The 14904-nt window shown below is 36.0% G+C and overlaps 1 protein-coding gene across 1 annotated transcript; it reads left to right on the top strand.

The window, feature by feature from the left end:
- Positions 1–5292: 5292 nt before the first annotated feature.
- On the top strand, positions 5293–9690 carry LOC122971752 (stonustoxin subunit beta-like). The gene is made up of 4 exons (XM_044338494.1): positions 5293–5356; positions 5582–5682; positions 7217–8689; positions 9140–9690. Exons 2-4 carry the CDS (start codon positions 5592–5594, stop codon positions 9688–9690), a joined length of 2115 nt encoding a protein of 704 aa, XP_044194429.1. The 5' UTR covers positions 5293–5356; positions 5582–5591.
- The last annotated feature ends 5214 nt before the right edge of the window (positions 9691–14904 follow it).

The following is a 14904-nucleotide window of genomic DNA, read 5'->3' as shown; positions in this document are numbered from 1 at the left end:
TGATCCATATTGCCAAAATATCAACAATTATTGACAAAGTGATGATTCCAGTTTTATGTTGTGATCTTTTTCTTCTACTAACACAAGTATAATGAACCACTCAAGAAACTTCTGCTGGTCTTTGTTTTTCTGGTTGTGGCTCTGGACATTCTGCTCTGAGTCCAACCAAGAGTCCATTTAATCACTGTGGTGTTCTGAGGAGACAGTCACAACATTGTCTTTAACATGTTAGATGTCGAGAATGTTGCTGATGTTTACAGAGCTGAAGTTCTCCTGGATCGTGATTTCTGTTGGACATCTCTCTACTTGAGTAGAATATTCAATAAAGTTGAGCCCTGAGTTGAACACTGTGTGCAGGTTGGTTATTTCCTGTTTTTAGATTATCCAGTTTGTGGTAAAACTTGAATAAAACATATAAAAAAAGCAGAGCTCTAACATTTATTTTGTATGCGGACTGGTTCACTGGCTGTCTGTCCTACAGAGTCTCCTCTAACACATAAAAATGATGAAATATAAAATGATGTGGACCTGCGTTTAGTTAGATTAGAGCAATGATGGAGATTTGTTAGATCCTTGGTCTGTTGATCTGGATATGTGTTTACATTTAAAGCTTAAAGAGCACAAACATTTTAGCTTGAAACCTTAGCCTTAGCCTTTCATAAATTGAAAAGTCAGAGGGACCAGGATCCTTTGTGATGGAATAAAACCAGTTTGTGTAGGATTTGAGTTTTTTTCTTTAATGTCAGTTTCCTGTTGGGCATGTTTGCTCTCTTCTTGAGTAGAAATACTCAATAAAGTGGAGACCTGAGTTTACTATATGCTACTTTTTTGCTGGAGGTTAATTCTTACATAGTGTTCATATTCTGACCCTTCACAGTATCCCCTCATAATTAGCTTCTTTACCAAATATCTGAACCACAAATCATTCATAAATACTTCATCAGCCATTAATAAATGGGTAATTAATCCTTAATGAAGCTTTCAGAGAGCAAAAAGAGTGTATTCATTAGTTTTTAACATGTTTTGTTTATGGAGAAAAAACATTTACGATCACACTATATATTGGTCCTATGTTACATAAAAGGAGAACAAAATGATTTCAATGAATTATTTGTTTGAATGGTAATTTTGGGTCAAATATGGGTCAAACACTCTACAAAAATGTGTATTAGCTGCACAAAACTTTTTAAAAGTTGAAATATTTCCATTTTTGTATCGTCTGGGTCACATTAGGAGAAGTTATACATGTGGTGGTGGTCTAAAGGTTAGGGAAGCAAGCTTGTGACTGGACGGTTACTGGTTCAATCCCCCATACCAGCAGGATAAATATGATAAATATGGCTGGGAAAGTGAAGAAGCGGCGCCCTCCCCTCCGTCATTACCACCCTGAGGTGCCCTTGAGCAAGAGCACCTCAGGGTTGAAATACTGCAATTAAGTTAATCAGTGGCTGGCAAATAAGACTGTGGTTGTATTGGGCAGCTTCCACGTATGAATATGTAACTGTGTGAATGATCAGGACATTCCTGAAAAAGAGAGCATTCCTCTCAGAGATACTCATCTCAATAAATAAAGGTTAAAAAAATACAAATTCAGGCTAAAACAAATGTGTTTAGGCTGTTTTTACTGCTCTCAAATGTAAAAATGGGTTAAATTTAACCCTGAACAGCTGTAAGGGTTAAGAAGTTGACGGTACCAAAAGTTATAAACTTTGTCATTTATGACACATCAGCATCAATTCGAACAACACTATACTTATAATTTAGTAGTAGATTATGAACAGCTACAATTAATAAACTAAACCAAACAGTATCACATGTAAAATATAATAAAAACCTTTACACATTGAAGAATAAACAGAATGTCAATCTGGTTGTTTTGTAAACACCATACTAATCATTTGTAAGAGATTATGAATTATAACAAAATTAGACTCATCAGGGCAAGTATGCTAAAAATATTTGCTACTGAAAGGATAAGGCTGGTGATTTTCTATATTTTTCTTACTGTCATCAAATCTTATGTGCAGAGACAAACCAACAATGAACTCCTCCTGCTTACAAGTATTGTGTGAGTATCCATAACCTCAGTTGTTGTCCAAAAACTATTAAAAACATGTCAGTGAGTCACACCGCTGCACTGGGTGACATGTTCCTTCATCCGTGAAGACAGTGGATACCGTAGCTTGTTTAGAAATGGTTCCAAAGAGTAAAAACACCTTTCTCATTCAAGGGCGTGTCCAAACTTTTGTCTGGTACTGTATATATATTTATAAATTTGCCAATAATTCTAAAGCTGAGGTTAATAACACCTTGCAGTCAGTTCTTGACCTCTTAGCGAGGGACAAATAAATGAAAAAGTTAAAATGTTTTTGACAAAAGAAGAGTAAAACATCAATATTCTACCCGTACCTGGCTCTATCTGCTCATTTGGATCTACTCCAAAGGATTTACAAGTATTAAATCACCAAGGAAGAAAAATGGGTGTAACTAGAGATGAAAAATAGTCACTGGTCAACATTCTGCCTGCTTGAGTTTTTGTGTCAGTTGTCATCTGACAATCTGCTGAAACAATAATTCATTGTTACATGATGCTGTGTGGAACAGGTCATTCTAGGATGACATCTTGCAGGTGCTCTCAGAAAGCAGTTTTGCTTGTCATGATGTTGATAGATTTGGCCTGCATACCTGGTCCGTTTAATTAGCTTTCAGTTTAAGATGGTTTACACTGATCAATGTGGTAACGTGAAAACAGATACAGGAAGGGGTTAGTTGTTCTTTTCTGTGTTCCATGTTTTTCTATTGTGCACTAGAGAAGTTAAAATTCCCCTCCGCCTAAAAAATGGTTTTTACTTATTGTTTCTTCACTCTGATGTTTGCGCTTCCTTGTGCTGAAAGATGTTGTGTGCAAACTTTGAAAGTGGAAGACTGTTTTCATGTTTATCTACTGGAGTGAAAACATTTCTCTGCGTTCACCTTAAATCTCAGTTTAAGGAGTGAAATTACAGGCCTGGTTTTGTGATATTCCAACTAGTTTGGAAGCCAGACGTGTCTGGTCATGGTCTAAAATGCAACTGATATAAGTGTGATATGGAAACTTGAGACCATCATTGAGTAAAAGAATAGAGAATAGAAACACATCTTGTGTCTTGTAGAGAAAAAACATCAGACACTACAAATATTCAAAGGAAAGTAATTTCATGTGTCTTAAAACAAAGAACAGGACTTTTACACCAAAGAGTGAGATTTAAGTCCTGCATCATGCATGTGATTAGATTTAAGCTTCAAGAACACCTAAAGTTAACGTTAAGTAATAACTGTTCTTTTGGTTAAATAAACAAAGTAAACATGTTCTGTCTCTTTTCACTGTCAACTTTTTCAATATTGAACAAAGATGACAATCTTTTCTGAAACTTTACTAAGTGTTTGGATGGCCTTAACTGACCTGTAAGAACATTAATCATGGTTAAGTTGCCATAAGTGGATATTGCAGAAAAACAAATATGTTAAAAAACACTGTTTTGCTCATGCATTCATTAAAAACATTTTCCTGTTATGTTGATAATAAATGTTTGGATGATTGATTTTGGCAACATGCACTTGAAACTATCTTTTAAAGAGGATCTATTATGCTCATTTAAGCTTTACATTTTTTATTTCTGAACTCCACTAGAGTAGCTCTGCATGATTCACCGTTTAAAAAAAATCCTTATTTACCTCATACTGGCCCTTTATGCAGCCCCTCAATATACACAGTTTCTCTTTACACTCCGTTTTAGCTCCTGTCTCTTTAAAGCCCCTCTCCTGATGAGCCCACTCTGTTCTGATTCAATGTGCCACGCCAAATAACTCTCTACATTGTATCAGCGGAGCTCGTAGAGCCGCTCAGCTGCATATGTGGAAGTCGTGTATAATTGTTGTTAACTGCAGTGTGATGTATGAATAACCAATCTCAGCTCATGCCATAAAACAATTTGACTTAAAATGTAAATGACTTCGAGCTTCAGAATTTTCCTTTAAAGTGACTTTATTATCAGTGGTTTTAACTATAACTCACAGGTGGATATGTGGATATCTGACACATTTTCAGTCTTTGTGTTTCCTCAGACAGTGTTTCCCTGTTGAGCTGCGGTGGAAGTATAGTAACAAGAAGACTTTGGCACTAAAAACACTGTAACATTGAAAGATATCTACTTGATTTGACTCATTTGGATGCTGAAACTTCATATTAGCTTCAGATAAACTTTTAAATATATTTTTGCACGGAAGGAGGACCGTGAATTTTGTCCCTCATCTCTTACAAAAAATTGTGAACCCGTCCTTTAAGGTTGTTGAAAGAATGTGGTTATATAATCTTTCCCTAAAGCACATAGTCACATAACACATAACTCAAAGTGGCAAACACTAATCCTGAAGAATCAATAGATGGCAGAGCACCATGGCACTATTCCATTCTTCTCATGTCTGGGCAGGTGGTAACTGTGAAATTACTAAGTAGCAGGTGTGTCTTCATTAACAAAGAAAAACATCAGCAACTCCACTGAAAAAATATTTTACAACACCTTGTACACACTGTGAACATTATTACCAGTGATCACAGAAGTACTTTCAGAGAAATCTCAGTGAATTTGTAACTAAAACTAAAATGCTACATCAATGCCCAATATGGTCATTGTTTAGTGTGCATGTGACCCTTTTAAGGTCGGTCAAGGCTTTGAAAGGAAATTTTGGGTTATTAATGAGGGGACTTGGCCCAGTGTCAAAACAAAAAACCTGGCTGAGAAGCAGCCTGATAACACAGTGATGAAAAAGTAATAAATATACATCAATAATGGTGTCAATTCACACACAAACCATTGTTACAAAAGCAGGATTGTTGTATTTATCCAAATAGTCTTGATGAATCTAGCCATATGAGTTACCAGCATACATAGATAATATCACTGACTATCACATTTGATAATTGGACTATAAAAGTACACAAGGTCACCATTAGTGGCTCAGTTATTGTCATATGATGAAAATGTATATTTTCTAGAAATGTGATGAATATTATTATTATCTCTTCCTGATTATTTTTGACTGATATCAGACATTTGATCACATATAAAGGAGTATCTTGTTTAGTTTTGTGTGAAGGGCTACATACTTTCTTCAGACTTCTCTGATCTGTATGTGAGATAACAGGACAAACTGCAACGTAATTAAAATAAGATTGCAGTCATATCAGGAGGCGTGTCAGGGGGAGGAATCAGTAGGAGAGAGAACAGGATAAAAGTTGCTTCGCAGTATCACAGACCGTCAGACTGGAAGCTCCAGTTAGAAGTTAAGAAGACTCTGATCTACACAACTACACCAGGTAAGGACAAACAGGGTGGAAACATTTCTTTATTTATATTTTAACTTGGAAATATTTCCAAGACCAATAAGCTGTCTGCTGGTCTCTTTCTTGTTTTTTGCCCTCTCTGTCTATGTCAAGGTGGAGAGTTGTCTACCTGTGTGACACTAACTTCAGATAATTGAATCAAATATTGAAGGTTGTGTGGGTTTGCTTTGATCTATGTTGTGTCATGTTCACCAACAGGTTCGAAAACATGTCTTCAGATACCATGACAGTAGCTGCACTGGGTCGACCCTTCACCCTAGGGATGCTCTATGATGCTCGGCAGGATAAACTAATCCCAGGTAAAACTTGATGTAGACAACATTTACTTACTCTGCCTGTTTGAGATCTGCTGACAAGATTTTCAAATGATCTTGCGGAACAGAAAAGATACATTTATTAACCAGACTAAATATTTGATTTGAAAAAATCAAGACACAGTAAATTCCTTCTCTTTTTCACTGACAGAAAAAATAACTATTTTTACTCTCCAGAGGAAACAGTAAAATATAAATGTCCCAACAGCTCTGATGAAGCTCAGGACTCAGGCATGCTAACGTTTGAAGCTTACATAAGAGCAGACAGACAAACTGATTAATCCATTTGTTACACTTTTGCTCTTGTATTTTTGGACACCATCCTCCACAGTCTTTAAATGGGAAGTATCTCTCTTGCTACATCCTCATGCACACTTTATCAACATGGGGAGAAAACAAAAACTTGAGTTGTACTTGAGTTTTCTATCGGAATTTGTGAACCCAAGCAAAAAATAAGGATATTTTTCTATATTTGAATTATACTTTTAGCATAAAAAGTGTGTCAAAAGTTTAAACAAGTACATTTCTACTTCGGTCGAAGCATAGCATTTTTTGGTATGTCTCCAAAATACATTATTAGTGAAAGATTTACAAATACAATGACATTGTATTGAAAGTACATTTTTCAAAGCATATAGATAAGATAACATTACTTAATTTGCAATTTAGTACATTTGTTAAAAGTGCACTTAAGTTAAAATATATGTTTAATTATATGAATATATACGTTTCAAAAGCGTATTAATGTCATTTTTTAAAAAAGTTTAACTGAAGTAATACTTTTTAAAAATCTTTTTTTTAATTATTGTATTTGATGTGCTTTAACAGTATATTTACAGTAAGTTCACTTCAACATGCACTTAATCTAAGATACACTTATTATACTTCTTAAAAGTGTTCATTTCAAAATTAGTTTTTAAAATGTGTTTGAGTATATTTTTTATGAGTATTTTAATGCCTGTATTGCATTTAAGTTGTACTTAAGTACTAAATCATAAAAGTAAATTTCTCTTTAGTTTATGTTTGTGCTTTTATAGTATAAGTCTGAAAAAGTTTACTGAAACTGTCATTTAACAACAAGACGCATGTGGAGACGCGTGTTAATGCCAGGTGTAAAAAGGGCCTCTGAACAGGGGAAAGGCACTGGCAGTCGTCTTGTCAGTCAATTGCTTCTCGATTTTGGTTTTCTCATTTCAAAACAAAAATCCATTGGCTGCTAAGTACATAGAGCCAGTTACCTAGATATGCTTATGGAAAAAACTCTTAACATGGACATGAGCATGGCCGTTACTGATAAATTTACTTTGAACCGAGGAATCCAGGAAAAAAGAACATGTGACTCTGTAGAAGACGTTATGATTGGAGATACATAACTGATGTCTGGAGTATACTTGTTGTTTCAGTCTCCCACATTTCAAATCCTCCTTCTTGAAAGAACCACAATAGCTCTAAATGTGGGTGAATGTAAACAAAATGTTTTTTTCTGCTTTAACACATGGTTGATGTTTACTTTCTGCAGGTTACACCTTGTGGGACAAAACAACTCTAAAAGAGAACACAACTGAAAGCTTCAATCCCAGCAGTAACTTTAAGATTACGGCATCTGACTCCATTGAATCCAAGTCTCATCTGCTGGACATTGATGCTTCCCTGAAGGCCAGTTTCCTGAGTGGACTGATTGAAGTTGGAGGATCTGCCAAATACCTGAACGATCAGAAGAAACTCAAGAACCAGAGCAGAGTGACGTTTCAGTACAAAGCTACCACCAACTTCAAACAGTTGTCGATGACTCCTCTTGGAACCATGGACACGCAACAAACAGATGTTATTGAGAAGGGCCTTGCAACACATGTAGTTACAGGCATCCTTTATGGAGCAAATGCTTTCTTTGTATTTGACAGTGAGAAGTTAGATGCTAGCAGCGTTCAGAACATCCAGGGCAGCATGGAAGCTGTGATAAAGAAAATTCCATCATTTAATATTGAGGGGCATGTTGACATCAAGCTGACTGAGGAAGAAAAAGACCTGACAAACAAATTCTCCTGCAAATTCCATGGGGACTTCATTCTTGAAAGCAACCCTGCAACATTTGTAGATGCAGTGAAGACCTATGTAGAGCTTCCAAAACTACTGGGAGAAAAGGGAGAACATGTTGCTCCACTGAAGGTCTGGCTGATGCCATTGAAGAATTTGCATCCTGCAGCTGCTGAGCTGATGAGTGGGATCAGTGTTGGACTAGTGAGGAAAGCTGAAGATGCTCTAGAAGGTATTAGGGAGATAGAAATGAGATGCAACGATTCCCTGAAAGACAAAGTGTCAGAGGATTTTCCAGAGATTCGCAAAACGCTGAGCACTTTCCAAAAACTGTGTAATTATTACACATCTGCGCTCCAACAGACCATGAAGAAGACATTTCCCTCCATCCGTGAAGGCAAAGAAGATGAGAGCTCATTAGAAAAACTCTTCGATGACAGAGACAAGTCACCATTCAGTCAGGACAAACTAAGCAAGTGGATGGATCACAAGGAGAGAGAAATCACTGTCATTAGGTTCTGTGTAGACATGATGGAGGGAACAAACACAAAGATCGTCAAAAATCAGTCAGAGTTGGATAGAGAGGTTTTTGATCCAGATGTAAAGAATGCTCTGTGCTTTGTTTTCACCTCTGTGGAAAGTGCTGACCCCTGCCTTGATGCAATGACCAAGTACTTGGATTCACCTGAAATAAGATGTACGAATGCAGACCACTGGTACTTCTCAGATGAAGTGTTGACCAATATGAGAGAAAAAGCCAAATCCTTCCACGATCTTGCCAAACCTCTCAAGGACAGCAGCAGTGTCCGTTTCCTTGTAACAGCCACAGCAAATGAGAAATACAAAGGAGCAACCATCTACCATTACAAGGAGGGCAAACTGGTCACTGATGATTTTTCAAAGCCTGACGTCCCTCTTGATGTGACGACTATCACAGACAGAAGTGCTTTAATCTGGTGTAAGTCATTTTTCATGCATTTTCTTTACTTTAATATTAAGTATTAATTATTATATTAAGTATTTTATATTTAACTTTTTTAAATACTGTTGTGATATTTTCACAATTTATCTTTGCTGTAGCTACAGCCATACAGTTTCCCATATATGAAGTGGCGAAAACAGAAGTAACCCACATATTTATATGTACACACTAGCGTTCAAAAGTTGGGAATCACTCAGAAGTTTAAATGTTTTCAATAGATATTGTTGCTTTTTATTCAACAAGGTGACATTAAATTGATTTGAATATATAACCAACACATTGCTAACGTTGCAAACGGCTATTATACTATAACCATAATGGAGGACAAAGTGTCAATATTATTATTATGAGTGTATGCTTTTCTGAACTACAGTGAACGGTGATGACGATGACTAAGAACAGATTGTGTTTTAATCTCTCCATCAGATGCCTGTGATCTCTCACTGGACCCAAACACAGTTAACTACAACCTTATTCTCTCTGATGACAACAAGAAGGTGACACTTGGAGCATGGCAGGGATATCCTGATCACCCAGAGAGGTTTGATACTATACATCAGGGGTTGTGCGGAGAGGGGCTGACTGGGCGCCATTACTGGGAGGTAGAGTGGAGCTGTGGTTATACTGAAGATTATGCTGTAGGTGTTGCATACAAACACATTGACAGGAAAGGCAGCGGTGAATATATTCATTTAGGACAAACTGATAGGTCATGGTGTTTTGGTCTCAGTACCGCTGAACGACGGCTCTTTGCAGGGCATGGTACTGACTGGACTCGCCCTCCTTTTCCCTCTACTGGCTGCAAACGAATTGGAGTGTATCTGGATTGGCCTGCTGGCACTCTGTCCTTCTACAATGTCTCCTCTAACACACTGAGTCACTTCCACACCTTCAATGTTCAGTTCAAAGAGCCTGTTTATCCAGGCTGCTACATTTGGAGCGAATCTGGCTCTGTGTTCTTTTGCCCAGTTGAGTAAGAACAGTGACAAAGTGATGAAATGAGTCTGATCTGTGATCTATGATCTGTCTTTAAACTGACACCAACCAGTGATGGAGTGTAACTAAGTACATTTAAGCAAGTGCTGTACATAAGCGCAAATTAGCAGTGTTTGTTTACATTTACATTTATTGCATAGTCACTAGCTACTTTTCAGATTAATATTCTATAAGTAAAACATGATCAGTTTATAAAATATGCATCGTCATTGAAAAGACTAAATCAACAGTAACTCAAGTCATTTTAATTTAGAAAATTCTCTTTTTGTTGAATTTGATGTTAAAGAGACTCTGTAACACAACTCACTCACTAAGGAGTCCACACTTGGGTTAGGTAACAGGATTTATTTTATTATTATTATTATTATTATTATCATGCTTTTACCTTATTAAAACTTATTAGCATCTTAGTTTAGGCTTGAATAATTGCATTTAAAACTTTTTTATACTATAATGGTGTGTGAATATTCTTTATGTTTTCAAGTTAACCTTTTCTTTGTGTAGTAGCTACATGGCATATAACATTATGTCAACACAATGGCTTCTACAGAATATTCCGTATAATCTGATTATGTTATAGAGAAACATGCATGTAGTTTAACTGTCTTCTAATTCTTCAAATTTTATCAATATGAAATTGTTTGGTGAGGACATGTATGAGGATATTGATTATTTTTCCACATTACATATTCATTAGCTTATGCAAAGCACTTCCTTGGTACATAATAGTGAATGAGGTGCCCTGTAGCTTATAATTAGAATTGTTCATTTATCTTTATCTAAATTTACAAGATGTTTCATTTATGCTTGTGAAGTTGAGAAGTGTCTCTTCTTTGATTTAGAAATTGTTCTTCTTTTTGTTGAATATCTGAATATTAATGAAATCAGTGGTGAACGGTGACAAAGTTTTGTCTTTTGTTTTTTACGATTCAGATGTTGCTGTTTTTAAAATTAAAAAAGAAAAAAGAGAAAAAAAGATGATACATTTAAATGATCCATATTGCCAAAATATCAACAATTATTAACAAAGTGATGATTCCAGTTTTATGTTGTGATCTTTTTCTTCTTCTAACACAAGTATAATGTACCACTCAGGAAACTTCAGCTGGTCTTTGTTTTTCTGGTTGTGGCTCTGGACATTCTGCTCTGAGTCCAACCAAGAGTCCATTTAATCACTGTGGTGTTCTGAGGAGACAGTCACAACATTGTCTTTAACATGTTAGATGTTGAGAATGTTGCTGATGTTTACAGAGCTGAAGTTCTCCTGGATCGTGATTTCTGTAACACCTGTTGGACATCTCTCTACTTGAGTAAAATATTCAATAAATTTGAGTCCTGAGTTGAACACTGTGTGCAGCTTGGTTATTTCCTGTTTGTTAGAAAATCCAGTTTGTGGTAAAACTTGAATAAAACATATAAAGAAAAGCAGAGATCTAACATATATTTTGTATGTGGACTGATTCACTGGCTGTCTGTCCTACACTGACACACCTTCCACACCAAATTCACTGAGCCTGTTTACCCAACAATAAAATGATGTGGACCTGCGTTCAGTTAGATAAGAGCAATGATGGAGATTTTTTAGATCCTTGGTCTGTTGATCTGGATATGTATTTACATTTGAAGTTTAAAGAGCAACATGATTTAGCTTGAGCACACCCCCTTTCATAAACTGAAAAGCCAGAGGGACCAGGATCATTTGTGGTGTAATAAAACCAGTTTGTGTAGGATTTGAGTTTTTTCTTTAATGTCAGATTCCTGTTGGGTATGTAATAAAGTGGAGACCTGAGTTTCCTATGTGCTTCTTTTTTGCTGGAGGTTAACTCTTACATAGTGTTCATATTCTGACCCTTCACAGTATCCCCTCATAATTAGCCTCTTTACCAAATATCTGAACCACAAATCATTCATGAATACCTCATCAGTCAGTTTGGGTGATTAATCCTTTCAGAGAGCAGAGTATATACATTAGTTTTTACACGTTTTGTTTATGGAGAAAAAACATTTACGATCACACTATATAATGGTCCTATATTACATAAAAGGAGAACAAAATGATTTCAATGAATTATTTGTTTGAATGGTAATTTTGGGTCAAATATGGGTCAAACACTCTACAAAAATGTGTATTAGCTGCACAAAACTTTTTAAAAGTTGAAATATTTCCATTTTTGTATCGTCTGGGTCACAGTAGGAGAAGTTATACATGTGGTGGTGGCCTAAAGGTTAGGGAAGCGAGCTTGTGACTGGACGGTTACTGGTTCAATCCCCCATACCAGCAGGATAAATATGACAAATATGGCTGGGAAAGTGAAGAAGCGGCGCTCTCCCCTCTGTCATTACCACCCTGAGGTGCCCTTGAGCAAGAGCACCTCGGGGTTGAAATACTGCAATTAAGTGGCAAAATAAGACTGTGGTTGTATTGGGCAGCTTCCACGTATGAATATGTAACTCTGTGAATGTGATCGGGACATTCCTGAAAAAGAGAGCATTGCTCTCAGAGATACTCCCCTGAATAAATAAAGGTTAAAAAAAATATAAATTCAGGCTAAAACAAATGTGTTTAGGCTGTTTTTACTGCTCTCAAATGTAAAAATGTGTTAAATTTAACCCTGAACAGCTGTAAGGGTTAAGAAGTTGACTGTACCAAAAGTTATAAGCTTTATCATTTATGACACATCAGCATCAATTCAAACAACACTATACTTATAATTTAGTAGTAGATTATGAACAGCTACAATTAATAAACTAAACCAAACAGTATCACATGTAAAATATAATAAAAACTTTTACACATTGAAGAATAAACAGAATGTCAATCTGGTTGTTTTGTAAACACCATACTAATCATTTGTAAGAGATTATGAATTATAACAAAATTAGACTCATCAGGGCAAGTATGCTAAAATATTTGCTACTTAAAGGATAAGGCTGGTGATTTTCTATATTTTTCTTACTGTCATCAAATCTTATGTGCAGAGACAAACCAACAATGAACTCCTCCTGCTTACAAGTATTGTGTATGTATCCATAACCTCAGTTGTTGTCCAAAAACTATTAAAAACATGTCAGTGAGTCACACCGCTACACTGGGTGACATGTTCCTTCATCCGTGAAGACAGTGGATACCGTAGCTTGTTTAGAAATGGTTCCAAAGAGTAAAAACACCTTTCTCATTCAAGGGCGTGTCCAAACTTTTGTCTGGTACTGTATATATATTTATAAATTTGCCAATAATTCTAAAGCTGAGGTTAATAACACCTTGCAGTCAGTTCTTGACCTCTTAGCGAGGGACAAATAAATGAAAAAGTTAAAATGTTTTTGACAAAAGAAGAGTAAAACATCAATATTCTACCCGTACCTGGCTCTATCTGCTCATTTGGATCTACTCCAAAGGATTTACAAGTATTAAATCACCAAGGAAGAAAAATGGGTGTAACTAGAGATGAAAAATAGTCACTGGTCAACATTCTGCCTGCTTGAGTTTTTGTATCAGTTGTCATCTGACAATCTGCCGAAACAATAATTCATTGTTACATGATGCTGTGTGAAACAGGTCATTCTAGGATGACATCTTGCAGGTGCTCTCAGAAAGCAGTTTTGCTTGTCATGATGTTGATAGATTTGACCTGCATAACTGGTCCGTTTAATTAGCTTTCAGTTTAAGATGGTTTACACTGATCAATGTGGTAATGTGAAAACAGATACAGGAGGGGGTTAGTTGTTCTTTTCTGTGTTCCATGTTTTTCTATTGTGCACTAGAGAAGTTAAAATTCCCCTCCGCCTAAAAAATGTTTTTTACTTATTGTTTCTTCACTCTGATGTTTGTGCTTCCTTGTGCTGAAAGATGCTGTATGCAAACTTTGAAAGTGGAAGACTGTTTTCATGTTTATCTACTGGAGTGAAAACATTTCTCTGCGTTCACCTTAAATCTCAGTTTAAGGAGTGAAATTACAAGCCTGGTTTTGTGATATTCTAACTAGTTTGGAAGCCAGACGTGTCCGGTCATGGTCTAAAATGCAACTGATATAAGTGTGATGTGGAAACTTGAGACCATCATTGAGTATGAGAATAGAGAATAGAAACACATCTTGTGTCTTGTAGAGAAAAAACATCAGACACTACAAATATTCAAAGGAAAGTAATTTCATGTGTCTGAAAACAAAGAACAGGACTTTTACACCAAAGAGTGAGATTTAAGTCTTGCATCATGCTTGTGATTAGATTTAAGCTTCAAGAACACCTAAAGTTAACGTTAAGTAATAACTGTTCTTTTGGTTAAATAAACAAAGTAAACATGTTCTGTCTCTTTTCACTGTCAACTTTTTCAATATTCAACAAAGATGACAATCTTTTCTGAAACTTTACTAAGTGTTTGGATGGCCTTAACTGACCTGTAAAAACATTAATCATGGTTAAGTTGCCATAAGTGGACATTGCAGAAAAACAAATATGTTAAAAAACACTGTTTTGCTCATGCATTCATTAAAAACATTTTCCTATTATGTTGATAATAAATGCTTGGATGATTGATTTTGGCAACATGCACTTGAAACTATCTTTTAAAGAGGATCTATTATGCTCATTTAAGCTTTACATTTTTTATTTCTGAACTCCACTAGAGTAGCTCTGCATGATTCACCGTTTACAAAAAATCCTTATTTACCTCATACTGGCCCTTTATGCAGCCCCTCAATATACACAGTTTACACTCCGTTTTAGCTCCTGTCTCTTTAAGGCCCCTCTCCTGATGAGCCCACTCTGTTCTGATTCAATGTGCCACGCCAAATAACTCTCTACATTGTATCAGCGGAGCTCGTAGAGCCACTCAGCTGCATATGTGGAAGTGGTGTAGAATTGTTGTTAACTGCAGTGTGATGTATGAATAACCAATCTCAGCTCATGCCATAAAACAATTTGACTTAAAATGTAAATGACTTCAAGCTTCAGAATTTTCCTTTAAAGTGACTTTATTGTCAGTGGTTTTAACTATAACTCACAGGTGGATAAGTGGATATCTGACACATTTTCAGTCTTTGTGTTTCCTCAGACAGTGTTTCCCTGTTGAGCTGCAGTGGAAGTATAGTAACAAGAAGACTTTGGCACTAAAAACACTGTAACATTGAAATATATCTACTTGATTTGACTCATTTGGATGCTGAAGCTTCATATTAGCTTCAGATAAACTTTTAAAT

This window comes from Thunnus albacares, chromosome 20 (genome assembly GCF_914725855.1).
Source record: "Thunnus albacares chromosome 20, fThuAlb1.1, whole genome shotgun sequence".
Classification (NCBI taxonomy): domain Eukaryota; kingdom Metazoa; phylum Chordata; class Actinopteri; order Scombriformes; family Scombridae; genus Thunnus; species Thunnus albacares.
Note: the sequence above shows the minus strand (reverse complement) of the source record. Positions and strands in the feature narration are given on the sequence as shown.